This window comes from Equus caballus, chromosome 12 (assembly GCF_041296265.1).
Source record: "Equus caballus isolate H_3958 breed thoroughbred chromosome 12, TB-T2T, whole genome shotgun sequence".
NCBI lineage: Eukaryota > Metazoa > Chordata > Mammalia > Perissodactyla > Equidae > Equus > Equus caballus.
Window position 1 is genome coordinate 45,275,269 of NC_091695.1, and position 12,412 is coordinate 45,287,680.

The 12,412-nt window shown below is 62.2% G+C and overlaps 1 protein-coding gene and 1 long non-coding RNA gene across 16 annotated transcripts in view; one reads left to right on the plus strand and one right to left on the minus strand.

Annotated features, from left to right (window-relative positions):
* Positions 1-3,948, minus strand: LOC138916444 (uncharacterized). Its single transcript, XR_011423734.1, has 2 exons — positions 3,717-3,948; positions 1-426 (listed from the first exon to the last, which is right to left on the minus strand). It is a non-coding gene; the product is annotated as an uncharacterized lncRNA (long non-coding RNA).
* TPCN2 (two pore segment channel 2) overlaps positions 3,087-12,412 on the plus strand; it is a 26,658-nt gene continuing 17,332 nt past the window's right edge. For 12 of the 15 annotated variants that reach the window (XR_011423733.1, XR_011423732.1, XR_011423725.1 and 9 more), the window contains exons 1-5: positions 3,096-3,289; positions 6,416-6,480; positions 7,187-7,263; positions 7,650-7,827; positions 9,170-9,286. Coding sequence is in view for 2 of the 15 variants with exons in the window: in XM_070228956.1 (XP_070085057.1) it covers positions 3,172-3,289; positions 6,416-6,480; positions 7,187-7,263; positions 7,650-7,827; positions 9,170-9,286 (555 nt within the window). In the remaining 13 variants the exon portion in view is untranslated. Of the gene's footprint in view, positions 3,290-6,415; positions 6,481-7,186; positions 7,264-7,649; positions 7,828-9,169; positions 9,287-12,412 lie in introns of all 15 variants that reach the window. The other 3 variants (XR_011423731.1, XR_011423730.1, XM_023654614.2) reach the window with 2 other exon arrangements.

Genomic DNA, 12,412 nt, shown 5'->3' on the forward strand with positions numbered 1-12,412 from the left:
CTTGGTGTGCAGCATTTACTACCTGCAATGAAATTAAGTAGGGAAAATCAATCAACTTAATTCGAATGGAACTGTAAGACAAAGAGTGCAGGTGGGTGTGGGATGGGAAGAATTACGAGGAGACAGACGACGACTGAAGCTGGGCAAGCACTGAGATTTCGATGGCACGGCAACTTCGAAGCCACGGCAGCTGTCCGGTCCTAGGGTTAATTGAGAGCACCGTGTGGGGGCAGCTGTCCACGGCGGGCAGAGACGGCTTCCTTTCCGCGGGATGCATTCTCTTCTGCTGAGGGCACTGCACGTGAAGATTGTCCAGGTTACTGCCTCCTTCTCCCATCGCTCTGCTGACGAACAGAAATTCAACTGGGTAAACTGAATGATCGAACCGGCTTTATTCCCTGATTCAAGAAGTGGGCCGCATGCCACCTAGGAAAGAGAAAGGCTCAGGGGAGTTGTGCAAAATGGAAGGTATTTATAGGCAGAAACTGGGCAGGACAAAGTCGTTAGGAAAAGCAAAGGACAAGATTGTTTCAGGCAATGAGACAATTTTCTTTCTCTGGGGGAGGGCCGCCCGAGATTTAGAGGTTATGGCTTCATTAGCTTTGATCAGCAATTTCCAGCCTGATGGGTTTAAGGTCACATTCCTGGGAGGGGGTGAAACTGGCAATTAGGTCTCGGTTTGCTGTCCTGGGGGCAAGCGACTCCATCTTGGACCTGTTGTTTCTTTTTTTTACCAGCTCCCTGCTCCTCCCTGGCTCCTCCCTGCACCACAGCCTAAGTGCCTGCGCGTCCCCCGCAGGGGAGGAATGGCTTTGTGGAATGTTTGCTGTAGCCCAGTGTCCAGCAGGTTGAGGGGATCTGGGAACTGTGCTTCCAGGGAGGTTCTGCTGCCACCTGGACAGGGCACTGTGTCAGAGTTACTCCCCTCTCTGGGCTGAGGAGGAGGGAGAGAAGAGGCCAGGGCTGGAAGGGAAAAGAGAGAGGAAGACAGGAGTAGGGAGGATGTCACTGTCAGGCCCCGGGTCTCCTGCAGGACTGCCTCCCAGTCTGGGGCTCCAGAAAGACGCACGGACCGAGCAAGTGGCAGGACTGGCGACCTCGTCCAACCTCAGCTGCAGACAAGGGGAGACCCGGGCAGACTCCTTCTCAGCTTGGCCTCAGTTTCCCCATCACTAGAAGCAGGGCAGAGGGCCCTGCAAGATTGCACAGCCTTGGGAGGGGTGTGGCTAGCGCCGGCTAAGTCTGCATGCCTTCCTCCTGGGCCTGGGAAACGCTGCCACAGCATCCTCTCTCCATCTCCCCTGGACCAGATGGGAAGGAGCTCCGAGGGCAGGCGTTGGGGGTGGGCTTGGCACTCAGACTGCTCCTGATGGAAGGGCGCCCCCTCCACCTGGCACCTCCCATCTGCCCCGTGCTTGACATGTGTCTCCTTGTTTGGACCGTCCCAACAGCCACGTGAGGCTGGTGCAATTCCCTCCCGACTATACAGATGGGGAAACCGAGGCTCAGAGAGGGGCGTGATGTGCCCAGGGTCTTACAGCTGGGCCAGCCTAGGGGTGGAAGCAGCAGAGCCAGCACGCAGGTGTCCCAAAGCGCCTCTGTCTTTTTTTTTTTTTTTTTTTTTTTGAGGAAGATTAGCCCTGAGCTAACATCTGCCACCACTCCTCCTCTTTTTGCTGAGGAAGACTGGCCCTGAGCTAACATCCGTGCCCATCTTCCTCTACTTTATATGTGGGACGCCTACCACAGCATGGCCTGACAAGGCATGCGTAGGTCCGCATCCAGAATCCAAACTTGCCAATCCCGGGCTGCCAAAGCGGAACGTGCAAACTTAACCGCTGTGCCACCCGGCCAGCCCCGTGTTTCTGTATTCTACTGAGATGGAGCTTTGTTTCATGCACTCATCATTGGCATTTCTTCTTTTGTGAACTTCTGGTTCATGTCCTTCACCCCTTTCCCACCTATGGAGAATTTAATCTTTTTCTTACTGATTTTTAAGAGCTCTGTGGGAAGCAGGATTTTGGCCCCCATGACCTTCACGCCCTGGCATCACGCTCCTGGTTATGGGAGGTTAGATGGCAAAAGGGATTTTGCGGCTGTAATTAAGTTACTAATCAGCTGATCTTAAAATAAGGAGATTATCCCGGATTATCTGATGGGCCCAATGTAATCACATGAGCCGTAAAAGCAAAGAGATGCGGCCGAGGGGGATGTCAGAGAGACCGGCAGCATCTTGCTGCACCTTGAAGCATCTCATTCAAAGCCTGGGAAGGATTCAGTGCACTCCTGCTGGCTTTGATGATGGAGAGGGCCAGGAGCAAAGGGATACAGTGGCCTCTAGGAGCTGAGAATGACCATCAGCTGACATCCATGAAGATATGGGGACCTCAGTCCCAGCCCCACGGCAGGAAATCCTGCCACCCGCCTGGCTGAGCCTGGCCCAGGCCGGTCAACATCTTGACTTTGGCCCTGTGAGCGCTTGAGATGAGAACCCCGCTGAGCCGCTGGACTTCTGACCTCCAGGACTGAGAAATAATAAAGGGGAGTTATTTTAAGCTAACTTTGTGGCAAGGTGCCATACAAACTAGCTCTTCATTAATGTTGAGAATACTTTTTATATATGTTGCAAATATTTTTTCAGTGTGTCATCTGTCTTTTTAACTTTACCCTCAGTTATATTTATTCTTCCTAATTTTATGAGCAGAGGGCAAACTCAAGTTCCATTTGGGGGGATGTCCTTTGCGGTCACCCCACGTACTCCATCCTCACATGGCAAAACACAGATTCCTGGGCCGTGCCCCCTCCAGTTTCTGATTTGGCAGGTCTGGGCGGGCCCGAGGACTTGCATCCCGAACCACGGCCCAGGTGGCGCTGACGCTGCAGGACCGGGGACCACCCTCCCAGCTGCCTCCCTGCAGCCCCAGGTGGTCCCGAGAGCTCCTTCCTGGTGGAAGGAAGCGGAGCCCCAGCCCTAAGGGGCGGGGCCCACGGAGTCCCCGCCTCCTCACGCGAGGCCTCCGTCCTCATTGGCTGGTAGCGAAGGGGCCTCCCTTACGTCACGGCCAGCAGCTCCTCCTCCTGAGCCCCAGGGGCGGGGACGCCGCGCCTGCGCAGTGGAGCCCGGCGCTCGCGTCCCGAGTTCCTGGGAGGTCCCGGCGGCGCGGCGACCCCATGGCGGACCCCGGGGCCGAGTCGGAGCCCCTGCTGAGCGGGGCCCGCGGCGGCGGCGGCGGCGGCCGCGACTGCCCGGCGGGCTCACCTGGCTGCCGCGGCGTCCCGGTCGGCCCTGGTGAGCGGCGGCCGGGGGAGGGGGCCGCGCGCGCGGGGGTGGCGCGTGGGGGTCCCGCCGGCCCGCGCCGTGTCGCTGCTGTCGCGCCCCTTCCGGCCGGGGGCCGAGCTGCCCCGGGCGGCGCGGGGCTCCAGGGGAGCCGCCTTCCGGAGCACGGGACGCTGCGCCTTGCGGACCCCGGCCGGGCGCGGAGTTGGGGGCGCCGGCGTCGGCCGGGTGCTGCGGGGTCGCGCCCTGTCCCGGACCAGCCGGACCCAGAGGCCTCGCCCGACCCGGGGGCACCTAGCCCCCTGCAGCCCCGAGTGCCCGGGGCGGACCCGGGCGTCGTGCTTTCCGTGGATCGCCTTGGTGACTCCCGGGAGGTAGCACTTCCATTTTCCCCTGTAATTACGGGGGAAACTGAGGCACAGGGAGGGCGTTCCCTTACCCAGTCTCGCACAGCCAGGCAGTGGCCGAGGTGGGATTCGAACCCAGCTGGCAGTGACTTGAGAGTCCTTTTGCTCTATCTTCTCCTTCCTGGCCCCAGGGGGCGCCCCAGAGGTTGGTCCCCCTTGAGCTTGGGTTTGGGCAGGCCTCCCCAGGCCGGGGCAGCTTCCTCCGATTGCCCTCTGCAGCTCTGTCCTGCCCTTCCTGTTTACGGTGGAGAGATTGCTGAATCCGAGTAGGGCGGGAGGGTGGAGTCCAATGTCTCTGGCAGACAGCTGGGGGATCGCGTGCTGGGTTAGGGATGGAATGGCCTCAGCCTCGTTTTACTGAGGAGGAAACTGAGGACCAGAGAGTCTCCGGGGCCTGCCCAAGGTCCCAGCTCTGGGATCTGGTGCGGTCACTGCTAGCATCATACTGGACCACGGTCCCTCCCTGGGCCCCCTTTCCTTCTCTGTTGGGGAGGGGTCTGTAGTGCCTGCCCATCCGTGGGATAATGGAGGCAGGTCCCCCAGAGGAGATGAGAAAACTAGAGACTGGGGCGGCTACCCGCCTGCCCATGTCAGAGGCTGTCCCCTGGAAAGTTCTCCATCCGGCCCGTGCCAGGCCTGGCAGGGCCCTGGACAAGGCACGTAGGACGTGGTGGCGGTCAGGGGATGCAGACTTCGTGTCTGGATTTCCGGGTGCCTTTCTGGTGCTGCCACTTCCCAGCTGTGTGACCTTGGCAGGTTGCCTAGCCTTTCTGAGTCTCAGTAAAAGGAGGGTAGTCATAGGGGCTGCCCTGAGGGGCGGTGGGAGGCTTCAGAGAGAATCCAGGAAGGGAGGCCCTCAGCATGGGTCTGGCCAGGTGGCAGAGCTGCTGTGCTCTGTGCCGATGGCCATCCTGGACGGTGCACTGTGATGGTTGCGGGTCCCAGTCCTGGCAGAGTGGACGGCTGGGCAGATGAGGCCTATGCTGTAGAGACAGTGGCCAGGGTCAGGCAGTGTGGCCAGCAAGAGGGGCCTCTGGGGGCGGGCTTCTGAGAACGTGGACAGTTCACTCAGTGTTCGGGGCCTCCCCGGCCAGGCTCTGCAGACCCAGGGCTGAGAATGGCCTATTCACTCCTCCTGCAGCTCCGCGTGAGCTCCTAACCGGGGCCTTGCACTCGGGGTTGGTGTGTCCCGAAGTCCGTTTCTCCCAGCAGCAGGGGTGGAGGAACTGCCTCTGCAGGGTGCCCCGCCCACCCTGGGGACCCTCGGTCAGGTCCTTCTGACTCAGTCCCACCTCATGGGCCATGGCCAGAGGCTGAGGGGAGTCATTTTCTCTTCTTGTTCCCGGGCAGGCCCTCACTGGCTTACTGGTTAGGGAAAAGGCGGAGGACAGGGATTGCAATGGTGTAAAAGTGGGTGATGCAGCCAGGCCGTGGCCGAGCTGGGACAGAGTCCGGTCTCCTACCTCTGTCCAGGGTCCCTCACAACCTGGATTGGTCCCCGGGCCCTGCTGCATGAGCCCTGAGGACGGGGGCAGCCGCCTCCCTGGGGATGGTGGGCAGAGCGGGCAGTGGCCTGGAGCTCTGCCTGGTGCCCGGCCCGCCGCCCACCCCCCCCCCCCCCCGCCTCCGACTTTGGCCCCTCTGCCCTAGAGGTGTGCACGTCTGCATTCTCTCGGGGCCGGGTGAGGGCGGGTTTGGCAGCCACTGGCCCCAAAGGACCACATGTGGAAGTAGAATCTTCAAGGGAGATGGAGACGGGGCTGTGCACCTCATTTGCAAGCCCTGATCTGGGAGCTGCTGGGGACTGCGGATGGCTCTGCTCCCCCAGGGGCCCATGCTGCCTGGGGCGGTCCCTCTCTCCTGGGCTTCAGGCAGTGGAGTTCCTCTGTTGCTGAGTGGCAGCTCCTTATGCCTTTCTTCTTCTTTTGGGTCAGGCAGTGGCTTCTGCAGCGAAGCCACACAGGCCGCACTTGCCCATGATGCGGTGGGCAGAACCCAGGGCCACCATGACTGGCCAGATGTGTGGCTTGCGGCTCCCTGATGGGCAGGGCCCCGGGGTGCTGGGCCAGGGCTTTCCTGCCGCCCGACTGCATTGAAGGCCCCTCGTAGTGGGGAGCCTGCCTGGCCCCCGTGGGCCCCATCCCGTCCTCCTGTGCCCTGAGCACCTGGCGCTGGGTGGGGAAGGTGGCGGAAGGGTAGCCACAGCCAGCCATTTACTGAGTGTGCTGTGTGTGCTAGGCTGGGCCTGGGGGCTCTCCTGTGTTTGCGGTGCCCCTCATGGTACCTTCTTGGGGGCCCAGCTGGGTGCCCGTTAACATTTGACAGAGGGGGAGACGCACAGCAAGCTTAAGCTCATGGCCCCTAGACCCCGGGCCAGCAGTTGGGGAACTGGGGCCTGGCTCCAGACCTCGCTCAGTGCCGCGTGTCCTCCGCCACTCGGTCCTGGGGGGCAGGAATGGTGGGAGTGGAGCTGCTTCTCCCCTGGGCCCCAAGCCCTGTGCTCACGATGAAAAGGCCCCTTACCTGTTCAGACCCTGCCCCACACGGGGGACACTGCGCCGAGCGGGGCCCTGTCTTCCGGGTGTGTGCAGACCTGCTGCAGGTGAAGGGCATCTGGTTCCAGAGCCTTGGACGAAAGCGCAGCTGGGTCCTTTCCTTGGTCTCAGTTGTCCTGTAATGGGCGCTTGCCACATGGTCCCCCTTGTCACCGATGTGTCCTCTCTGCCCGCAGGCGCTGAGGCCAGGCGAGCTCTGTGCTTCGACCAGGCTGTGGTCTTCATCGAAGATGCCATCCAGGTGGGTGGCGCCTGCTCCGAGTGCCTGGGCCTGGGCCTGTCTCTGGATCTTGTGGGGACTGGGTGGTGGGTGCCCTGCTCGTCCCTGCACTCCTCGCTGTCCTGGGGCCAAGGCCGCGGTTGCTGGACCGCGTGGTCAACGTAACTGTAATGACCGGGCCTCTGGGCGCATCGCCTCGAGTCCTCCCTAAGGAGACGGGTGCTGGGCGCTCTTTTTCGGAGTCCCAGAATCACTTGCCTCATTGATTGACCACCCACCGAGGGGCTGCCTTGCACCACCCTGTTCCAGTCCTGTGACAGATGTCCAGAGATGGCAAGACCACCCCCTCCTCACAAACCACACATGGGCTCCACGAGCGAAAGAGACTGGAAGCAAGCAGTGCCCCACGTGCGGCATCAGGCCGGGGGCATCCTGCAGGGTGACACAGTTGGCTGCACAGAGGAGAGAGCCTCTGGGCAGACGGGGCACAGCTGTGCATTCAGCAAACCAGGGTTCCCTCCGTGCACCCGGTGGCCCTGGGGTCCAGCCCTCGGGGTGCACTCTCTGTCTGCCGGGCGCAACTCCCCCTGGGGCACGGGAGTGCCATATCCTCAGCCTATTTCCCCGCCTTGGGCCTCTCGTGGGGAGGGGTGCTCTGCGTGTGGCTGGCTGCGGTGGGCGTTGTGGAGACCCCCATATGCTCCCCCGTGTGGCCTCTCCCTTCCAGTATCGCTCCATTCACCACCGCGTGGACTCCAGTTCGCTGCGGCTTTACCGATGGTACTACTCGGATGCATGCCAGTGGTGAGAACACACACGTGGACGGCGGGGTTCCTGTGGCCTCCTGGGGGGAGGCAGGTCTCAGGGTCTAGGCAGGCTCCCCTCCCCCTGGTGGAGAAGGACGTGCTGTCTCCCCTCCTGGTTGGAACGGAGCCCAGCCAGTACACAGAGGGCTCTTTGGTGGTGAAGGTTCCTTTCCAGAACGTTCCGGTCAGCCATGGCAATCGACTTTCACCCCTATTAATATTATCTAACCACACAAGTGGCCACAGACCGGGAAGTGTGGGCTCCACCCTTTGGTCCCGGGGAGCCTGTCCTGTTGCCCTCCGGCCGTTCCGCCTGCTGATTTGCTTTTTGGCCCTGGACTGTGTCTGGGTCTTTCATTTTAACCAGTTTTGTCCCTCTTCCAGGATCTTGAGCCTCACCATTTTCTTGATCCTGTTTTTGGCTTTCATCGAGACCCCCTCCTCGCTCACTCGCACCGCAGACGTCCGCTACCGCTCGGCCCCCTGGCAGCCGCCCTGCGGCCTGACTGAGAGCATCGAGCTGCTCTGCCTGCTGGTCTTCGTGGCCGACGTCTCCGTGAAGGTGAAGCCCGGCCCCTTCCTGATTGGTGATGCTGCTGGATCCTCGCATCCGTGCTCCTCTCTGTGCGCTTTGACCCGCCGGGCGGAGGCCTGGGTTTCTTGGAGAATCCTGGGCCTTGAGGCAGAGGCTGTGTCAGCTTTTCTCTCTCTCCAGAGTGTAAACTGAGTCTGGGTCGAGCGATCGAGGGTGCACAGCCTTGCAGGACCTCCGGGAGTGGTCGGGGGGGTCTGGCAGTGCCCCTGGGAGGAGAGACCCCAGCCCAACAAGAGGGGACTAGTGGTCTCTCCCGTGGCCCCCCTCCCACCTCCGCGGGAAGAGACAGAGGCGGAGAGGAGCTGGGTGTGGGGTGGAGAGGGGTCTGCAGCTCACGCAGCTGCGTGTCTGACTCTGGACTCTGTGACCTGAGTCCTTCCTGGAGCTGGAGGTGGGCCCTGCCCCGTGCATTGGGGCTTCTGAGCCGCGTCAGAGCTTCAGAGCTGTGGCGACTTCCCAGTGAGACATGGAGGGTTGGCATCTTGCTGTGGGCCGCACGTTCTGTTACGTTTGTCAAACGACAGCCGTTCCAGTGCTGCGGTCCGGCCCCAGCACACGTCCCTGGCTCCGGCGCAGGCCTGACCACGCCCTGCTTGCAGCACCGGGTCCCGTGGTGCCCGCCCACAGTCCCGCTGTGGCGAGGGTGGGTCAGGCCTCTATTCTGAGCCCGAGGGGCTTGGGGGCGTGTCGGTGCCTGTGTGTGACTGAGGGCCCCGGGCGGTTTCTGATTTTTCTTTTTCAGCCCATCTTGTGGTTGGGAGGTCTGAGGGTTTTTGAGTGGAACTGAAACTAGTGAGAAGTTCTCGTTGGCACTTTTTGAATGGTTGGTATGTTTGGGAAGGCTCAAAGGGTGAGAGAGAGCCTGCATTTTTATCTGCAAGTTGTGGCCTCTGCAGGCTGTATGATGGTGGGAACTGGCAGCTAGGTGAGGGCAGAACCAGGGACCGGGTCCCACCCTCCCCAGGCGTCTGCGTCGGCCCCTGAGCCTGTGCTTTCTGTGTTTCCTGGTCTTTTCCAGCATCGTTCTCGTGCACAGGCTGAATTCATGGCTGGGCAGACAGAATGGGCAGGGAGCTTGTTCCTAATGGGGAAACTGAGGCCAGAGCGCTTCAGTGCTGAGCCCGAGGTCACCAGCCGCCCGAGCTCACCAGCAGCCCGGGCAGGGAGCTCGGGCCTCCTGACTGCCGCTCGGCTTCCTGCTCCCCAAGTCACGCAGAGACCCTGCCCGCCGAGGCGCTCTGCTCCGGCCACCGCGGCCTGGCCTGTGTGCGCGGCTGCCTGCCTGCTCACTGTGCACTCTCTCTTGTAGAGCTACCTGGTCGGGTGGGCCGAGTTCTGGAAGAACCTCTGGCTGCAGGCCTACCTCCTGGTGCTGGTGGTCTCTCTCCTGGACTGGACCGTGTCGCTGAGTCTCGTCTGTCAGGAGGTAGGTGGGGAGGCAGCCCCGAGGCCAGAGCAGGGAGCTCTGGGTGGGCTGCAGGCTGCGGCTGCCCAGGTGAATGGTGGGCGGGGTCCCAAGGCCCTGCAGCTCTCTTCCCACCTGCCCAGCTCTCCCCACCCCCTGTAACACTTCTGTCACCCGTTGGCCGGGAGCCTTGTGGGTGAAGACGCTGAGGTCTGGGATGGCCCGAGGACCTGGGAGCGAGTTCCAGGTCCTGGTCCTGCCTCACCAGTTTTAGCTGAATCCCTCAACTGGCTGGATGCCCCTGAAAACACCCCCAGGACCTCACTCCAGCCACACGCCCCAACCGCCTGATGCCCGACATTAGGAAAACCCACGTCAGCCGCCGTCCCCTGACCTCTGACCGCAGCATCTTTGTTTCCCCTGAGACGCCCAGAAGCACCACCCTGTGGTCTGATAGAATAGAGCTGGGCAAAGCTGGTTTGGGGACATCCGTATCCATCAGGGGTGGACACAGACACCCATCAGGACCTTTACTAGAGAGAATTTCACACGGGGGCTTAAACAGGTGTGGAGTAACCAGAAAAGCAAAAGGGGACCCAGCGACGCAGAGCTGCAGGAAGAGCCTCACCCTGGGCTGGGGCGCCAAGGGAAGATCCGGATTGTTGGTACCTGGAAGCTCAGGGCAGGGGCCCCTGGAGCTGGGACCCTGACCTCTGACCTCTGAGGAGGGGGTGCTGCCCGGCGGGTGCTCGAGGAGGTTGGTTCTGGGGGTGCCGAAGGAATGGGCTGGAAGCCCTGGGGCGCTGCGGGCTGAGCAGCCGGTGAGCAGAAGGGAGCAGGCCCACCTCCCTGTCCTGCCTCCCGGGCCTCCACTGCCCCACTGGCCGAGCCATGCAGGCAGCGGCTGAGGGAGGCGGGCTGTGGGTGGCAGGCCCAGCCCAGCGTCACTGCCCAGGACTGTGGGGGACGGGGGCACACACCCATTGGCACCCACACGCCGCCTCCCGCTTCCCTGCAGGAGTGCCGACAGCGGCCGGCTCTCCCCAGTGAGATGCTGCCCTCCTTCCTGTGCAGGAGGAGGCTGTCCTCCCCTCCCGAAGGGAGCAGGACGGCCCAGCCGCCACCGGCTCCGTTTCCAAGTGATGGCCATCGTGCCCGTCTGCTGGGCCACCTGATGTTCTGTCGCTTCAGGGCTCAATTGTGCGCCTCTCATGCCCAGCGATCCTCGTGTGAAATCCGGAGTGGGGAGGGAGGAGGAGGTCCCTTAGTATATACTGAGCACGCGGCCACCTAACCAGCGAGCAAGGGAGCGCCCCGCGCTGCGGCCTGCTTGTGTCGCCAGCAAGGGCCCTCTGAGCCGGATCTTCCTCCTGTCCCGCCCCCGCACACTTTGCCTCATTCCTTCCCAAAGGCCCGTCCTCGGTGGTCCTGCCCTTTTTAATTACTGGAGTTCTGCTAAGGGTTCCTGTCGGATGTGCCTGGGGATCCCTGACGCAGACCTCCCTACCCCCCAGGCAGCAGCACCCCGGTCTGTCCTCGGTAATTGGGTACTGGCCCGGCACCCCGCCCCCTTTTCGTGAGTGGTTATGGTGCGTTGTCCTCCCTTAGGAACGGATGCTTCCGGACCAGCGCGGCCCGGACTTGTGGGGTGGGGAGCGACACTGTTGCTGCTTCCGTTTCGTTCTAGTGCTCGGAGCCTGTACGGCCTCCTCTAGCCCCACAGAGGGCTGTGCCCCGTGGCTCGTGTCGCTGAGCTTTCCCAGCGCCCTTGGGTCCTCCTGCAGGCTGGCTGCTTTGGGGCGAGGGACCGTGTCATGGTGCAAGTACTGTGGGCGTGCCCTCCTTGGAAGCGGCGTTGGCCCTGGGGCTGGGACGGTGGTCCTGGGAGAGGCCTGGAGGGCAGGGCCGGCAGAGCCCTAACCTGCACACCTGACCATCCAGTGAGGACAAATCGGTGCCCTGCATGGGGAAGGGGCCCACGCAGTCACCCGCCCACCAGGAGCCACATTGGGGGCCAGTGCTGGCTCATTTGTGGCAGGCGGGCCTTCAGTGGTGGCCTTGGTCTGCATTGTTGGCCCCGGGCATAGCCTCTGTCCCTGCCTCTGTGGCCACTTTGTGTGTGCTCTGTGAAGATCGGAGCGAGTGGCTGAGGGGAGAGGCTCAGGGGCATCACAGGACGTGTCATCCTGTCCTGACAGCCTCCTCTTGGGGGATGCCCCGTGGTGGGTGTTCACCCGCCTGTCCACAAGCATCCTCCCTGGACTCCTCGTCCCCATCGTCCAGCCCGTTCTTTCCATGCCCCTGACCACCCACCCGGGAATTTACCTTCTCAGTCCATACAGGGTGACCCTGCCCACGGCAAAGCTCTCCCTCTGCACCGTCTCTCAGGGGCTTTCCTGATTGAGGCTCTGATGCTACGTGGGGTCCGCTTCTGCTTGGGGCCCAGCACCCAGAGCTGTCTGCAAAGCAGGCCTGAGGTTTTCCTTTGTGGCCAGCTGGCCGTTCCTAAGAACTCCCTTGGGCATCGGGGGCCCGTTTGGAGGACCATGTCCATTTCTACCTGATGGGGGTCCTGCTGGCCCCAACCTTGTGGCCAGGAGGGTCAGATCACACGCAGGCTTCTGGTCACCCGATGGGCCATGGTCCCTGCTCTGGCTTGGCCGTTTCTGTTTCTCACAGGAGCGGGGTTGTCTTCAGACTGGCTGGGGGCTTGTCCCTGAAGCCTTGGGGGCCAGGGCTGTGATCCTTAACTGGCACTGGGCCGGCTCCTCCTTGCAGGCCAGTCATGTGGAAGCACCTTCCCCTCCTTCGTGAGGGCTGCATGTCCTTGCGTCTGTGGCACTGGGTGGCCCCGGCGTCGGGCAGGCCCTCGGTGGGGTGGGGTACTGGGAGAAGCTGCGCTCTGGGCCCTATCTGTCTACAGGCGAGGGTCCAGACCCAGGTTGGGGCGCCGGCGGGATGCTCAGCTCCTGCTTGACTCGAGGGCTGGCTGAGACCGATACTGGGCCCCAAGACAGGGGCTTCCTGCCGGGGGCCAGTGAGTGGATTCTGGGTGAGCTGGGGGCAGGGGCTGAGCCCTGAGCAGTGTCCGTTCACCGCTGGTTCCTTTGGCCGTCTCAGTCCTGTGCCGGGAGCCGGGGTCCCTCC